The sequence below is a fragment of the Physcomitrium patens genome, chromosome 22, assembly GCF_059467195.1.
Source record: "Physcomitrium patens ecotype Gransden chromosome 22, ASM5946719v1, whole genome shotgun sequence".
Lineage (NCBI taxonomy): Eukaryota > Viridiplantae > Streptophyta > Bryopsida > Funariales > Funariaceae > Physcomitrium > Physcomitrium patens.
Window position 1 is genome coordinate 13,059,628 of NC_143431.1, and position 4,945 is coordinate 13,064,572.

The 4,945-nt window shown below is 45.4% G+C and overlaps 1 protein-coding gene across 4 annotated transcripts; it reads left to right on the forward strand.

The window, feature by feature from the left end:
* The first annotated feature begins 1,408 nt into the window (after positions 1-1,408).
* On the forward strand, positions 1,409-4,696 carry LOC112275149 (uncharacterized). Of its 4 annotated transcripts, none has more exons than XM_024505238.2 (3): positions 1,409-1,701; positions 2,913-3,079; positions 3,333-4,696. In XM_024505238.2, exon 3 carries the CDS (start codon positions 3,380-3,382, stop codon positions 3,992-3,994), a length of 615 nt encoding a protein of 204 aa, XP_024361006.1. In that variant the 5' UTR covers positions 1,409-1,701; positions 2,913-3,079; positions 3,333-3,379; the 3' UTR covers positions 3,995-4,696. The 4 variants fall into 4 exon arrangements, with proteins under 4 accessions (XP_024361006.1, XP_090102201.1, XP_090102202.1 ...); XM_090246075.1 differs by having other exon boundaries at positions 1,555-2,164; XM_090246076.1 differs by lacking the exon at positions 1,409-1,701 and adding an exon at positions 1,733-2,002.
* Positions 4,697-4,945: the final 249 nt, after the last annotated feature.

The following is a 4,945-nucleotide window of genomic DNA, read 5'->3' on the forward strand; positions in this document are numbered from 1 at the left end:
TTTTTTATAATACTATAACAAATAAAGATAACCTTGTAAATTTACTTCTCATTTTTAAAGTAAATAAATACTTAAATACGCTAAATATATGAAATGTTGATAGTTAATGAAACAATTTAACACTCGACTGATAACTGGGTATTATTTATTACTGATATTATTACCTCTTTTAAATAAGAAGGTTGTGAATTAACTTCAATTACAAAGACAAGTATATCAAATTTTAGTTGATAATCAAAAGTTACTCATCAAAATTATTAAAAAGGTTTTATTTGAGGGTATTGTTTATATTGGTGCAATATGTCCATCTTTTACACTTTACAAGTACGTATGATGAATGTACGTAAGCAAAGTCTACAATTCAAATATGTAAGAGTTTGAAACTACTTTATTATTCCGCTTATTTTATTTTCTTTGTACAGTCACTTTTTTCTAAAATGGACACTATTGATTTTATGTGGTGATTTTATATTTGTTAAATATAGATGGGTTTCTTGTCTATTGTCGAACTCAATATTGAACAGGACTATAAATTAGTTTTTGTTGGCTGACTTGAGAGTTTTGAATCTTTTTTTTTTTACCAAAGACATGATATTCAATCAACAACTCATTATTTACATTTCGATTCCAGTATCAAATACTGTATTAAAATACACAGAAAGAGAAAAATAAATAAATTGTACAAATATCATCTCTGAAGTATAAAATTCTTCTTCTTCTTATTCTTATTCTTCCCTTGTCTATTTTATTTATTTAATTTTCACGTCTTCCTTCTTTAAATTTGTTTTGGTGGAGGAGGTTGGTCGAAATCCTCCAAGAGTAATTGCAGCTGGATGCATGTACGCCATACAAAAACTCACTTAATTTCTATTTTAAAAAGATTTTTTCAAACAGTCAGTCAGTCAGTCAGTCAGTTCTATGGTTTTCATTTTCCCACTTTTTTGACCCAAATAGAATGTGCAGCTTCTAGAATGTCTACCCCCATCGCCATAAAACCAGAATATCTATAGATATATATATATATATATATGTATTTCACTTTATCTGCGACCAATCTGCACTCTAAAATCACGACACCGAATTGCCTCGTCGGCAGAAAATTCCAACTGGAGGATGGGTGCAGCCAATCATAACACCTCCATCACGCGAGTGCCAGCTGTGCCGATTCTTCGTCCAACTGGACCTCTCTCCAGTTTTTCGGTTGTTGGTTCAGGGTCGAGACTTCCACATCAGCAAATTGACGTGGCGTTCATATCGACGAAGCATCGATCCCGTTCGTGACCTGGATGGGGTGGGGTGGGAGACAGCGTCGCGAACGGGGCGACGCGGCCGATGAGCGCCTCATTCTCAACACTGAATTGGCGTCTCAGAACGCCACGAAATGCTTGGCTTCCACGGCCATCGCCGTGAAGAAAGAGGAAGCAGCGGGCGGTGAATTCCAACGCGGAAAGGGTGCGACGGATGATGGACAGGGAGGGAGTGGATGAAGCGTGTCGGGTCCGATCCGGGACGTAAGAAGGAGGCGGTGGTTGGGATGAAGCGTGAGTGACATCGGAGAGGGGAACCGGAATTGAAGCATTGGGCTGGTAGCGGTGCTGCGGTAGAAGAACCCAACGGGCTAAAACCACTCTACGACACTAGCAACAATGGGTGGGTCCCCAGCAGGCTCTGCCACCTCCACACCACAATGACCACAGCGCGGTGCGACCATCATCTCTGTAGATGCTTCCATTGCAATTTCTGTGCAGCATAAGTCGACGCCCTTGACTCAGTCCCCTTCTTCTCTACAATCTTAACCACCTCCACACCACATGTGCTTCATTTCTTTCTCCAATCCAACCGTCTCTCTAGGCAAAGCAAATACCATCGTACCGCAGAGGCCATCGGTTCCCCTAGCGCCGTGCGCTGGTTTGATTCCTCTGCCGACGCAGGCATCTTGGTTGCTGGTGGTGGTGGTGGTGGTGTCCGAACCGGTGTGTGGAACTGTTGGGTGCGGACCCAGGTCATCTCCTCCTTCTCCGCTCCTTCATACTCGCAGTCTGCTTAGTATATGCTCAATCCCATCCCATCCTATCCTATCCCATCCTTCGCCATGTGAATGTCTCCGTGTGTGACCTCAGTTGCACGAGCTTCGGGTTGAGTGGCTGATCAAGGGTTGTTGGAGGTAGGAGCTGTACGATCTCGCCTTGTTGGTGCCCGTGCTGCAGAAAGGGCCCAGTCGCGCTTGTTATTTGTTGGAGTTTGGTTTGTCAACTGTGAGTTAGCGTTGAGCGTTTTTAAGGAGGGACTGCCTGCGTCATCGATCGTGGCTTGTGTCTTTGGTTGGCTGTTGGGGGGTTGGTTGTGGGAGTTTGGATGCGCCTGATTTCGTTACAGGCTATGCGTGCTCTCAGGTCTTGTGTGGTAGCCTCTTTCGCTCTGTGTGTGGGTGTCGATACTCCTGCCTCCACCGGCGCCGCGTTTGCATTTAGACTCAATGCGCGGGATACTTGTGGCATTTGCTGCTGGATTATCGCGCTGCACCTGCTGATGTTTCTCCCGATTGCATTTCGAATAGGGCAGTATGTCGGTGACATAGGATGTATCGTACCTTTTGGGTTAATGGTTGGTCTTCGCATTCCATTTATGCTCCCGCAATCTGACTAGCAACGCGCTTTGCTCGCTCAGTGGGGACCTCTGCCTTTGCGCGTTTGTTACGTGTCGGTGACGACACGTGTATAAACAGTGAAGCATCGATCATTCCTGATCTCTGCTTATGTAGTCTTTCGATTTCATCAGAGGTTGGCTGGTGCCAAGTGATATCTTATGCGGTGCGTGAAGGGTGGTAGCAAAAGTTAGGTTTGCGCTGTGAAGACGTCGAGGATATCTTATCGCGTCTTATCTGATTGCTAATTGCCTCTTCCGACGTGCAGATTTCGACGTGGGTGCCTCACATCGCCCGTGCGTGGTGCCCCATATGACTCTGTATACTCGTGTTAGCTGCTGAGCTCTGTTGGGGCGTACGACACATCTATATACTCAAAACTTTACTGATCTCTAGATTGGAGAGAACTTCTGGGCGGTTGTGGTCATATCAAAGGTGGGTTGCCTTGTTCCTCCCCCCCCCCGGCACGAATTAGAAACTCTTTGTGATTGTTTGTAGGTCAAGAAGTCAGAATGGATATGACTCGACTCCACAAAGCTTTTTGTTGAGCTTTTACGGTCGCCCTAATTACAGTGCTATCAAACTGAATTCTTTTGCTTTTCAGGAATATATGTTTGTGGGGACTAAGTATGTTTTGATTTATTGTTTTTATTTTTTATTTTTGTTTTGGCCTTTCTCTGTTTTGCAGCTCGCACGTATTTGCTCCGAGCGGGAGGGTTTCTGCGGGGACAGTTCATGAATTTGACAATATCAAGCATCCTTGAGCACGGGAAGCCAAAGTCGAAGACTTGGTGGGATTCCTGCGGGGGCAGCAACAAAGGTAGAGAACAGGGGTTGCTTCTACCGAGCAAAATAGACTCTTCAAGAGTCAAGAAGGAAATTGAAGAGTGCAAGTCTGAGTCCAGTCAGGAAGGGGAGAGGAAAGGAATGCGGTTAGCTGCGAAGGACAATAGCGGTAGGAATGCTTCTAGATTTCGGAACATTGATTTGAATAAGATGCCATCGGCATGGGACACAGACGACGCCAGTGTTGGCACTGGCGATACGACTGCCTTCAGAGGAGTTCGTCACCGGCCTGAATTGAACAAGTGGGTGACGGAAATTCGACCCACATCGCAGAAGCGCAAGATCTGGCTGGGTACGTATGAAACCCCGGAAGAGGCAGCGCGTGCGTACGACGTGGGCATCTTCTACACGAAGAAAAAAATCCCTTACAATTTTGAGGACTCGCCGCAGCAGCTCCAGCTGCACCCAATCCCCCCGGAGCTACCATGGGAGAGCTTCGCCGCCCTTGTGAAGCAGAGGGCCACTTCTGCTGCCAAGCGTGCGAGAGTGCCGTCTTCCAGCTAGAGGCAGAGGAAGGCAGACTGATACATTTAGCGGCCATCGGTTTTAGGTTGAATCGGCCAGTGCAAAGCAAATAGTCTGGTCGGCTGAGAATCATCACTGTCATCGTCATCGGATTCTGAGGCACCAATCTATGTGGGCCATGATGTTCATGTTGTTCGAATGAGTTGCTTGAAGATACGGTTTCCAACCACTTGACCATGAAGCGAAGCCCACATGGGGGCAGTGAAATGGAGTTCATGATAGCTCGTAGGTGGTTTTGTTCAGAACAATAATGCCATCTCTCATGGCGTCAATGGCCACCATGGAGAGAGAGATGCCGTGTGTGCAAGGTGCGCATACGACGGAAAGAAGAAAAGAGGAAGAGAATTGCTGTTTCGTGATTATCGGACTCCGTGCTCTTGATCTTGTCCACGTCGTGCTAAGTGTCTCGATATTCCTTCATGCTGAACTATGCCGAAAGCCTCGTTGCCACAATTTTTATGTTAGGAGAGAGGGAGAGAAATCAAGCAGATCGAAAGCGGTCACTTGGACTAAACTATGTCCTGTCGCCAAGTCCTCGACTGAGGAACGTGTATAGTAGGTATGATGAGGTGGGATGAATCGCTTGTAGCCGGTCTTTCTGTCTCCCTTTTATTTTGTTATGGATTTATTTTATGAACCATCTCGGTTACCCGCCAGTACAGAAACTGGCAGTTATGATAATGTTTCATCCTACCGAAGTCCTTTGCACCTGGTTGCATAGCTTCATCAAGGGCTTTTCCGTTGCGTCTTAAAAATCTTGCATCGGCAGCTAGAGTCTAGGTTTTTGTCAACAACTCTCGGAGAAATGAGAAACCATTCCATTTATGTTCAATGAATTCTTCTTTATTAATACATATGTATACATGGTGACAAAAAATAGTATATACCCCACCGACATACAAATGACTTTGCCTCTGGCTATGCTCCTCT

Excerpts from the sequence above, each read along its gene's own strand:
- LOC112275149 (XM_024505238.2), top strand. The coding sequence starts at position 3,380 with ATGAATTTGACAATATCAAGCATCCTTGAGCACGGGAAGCCAAAGTCG.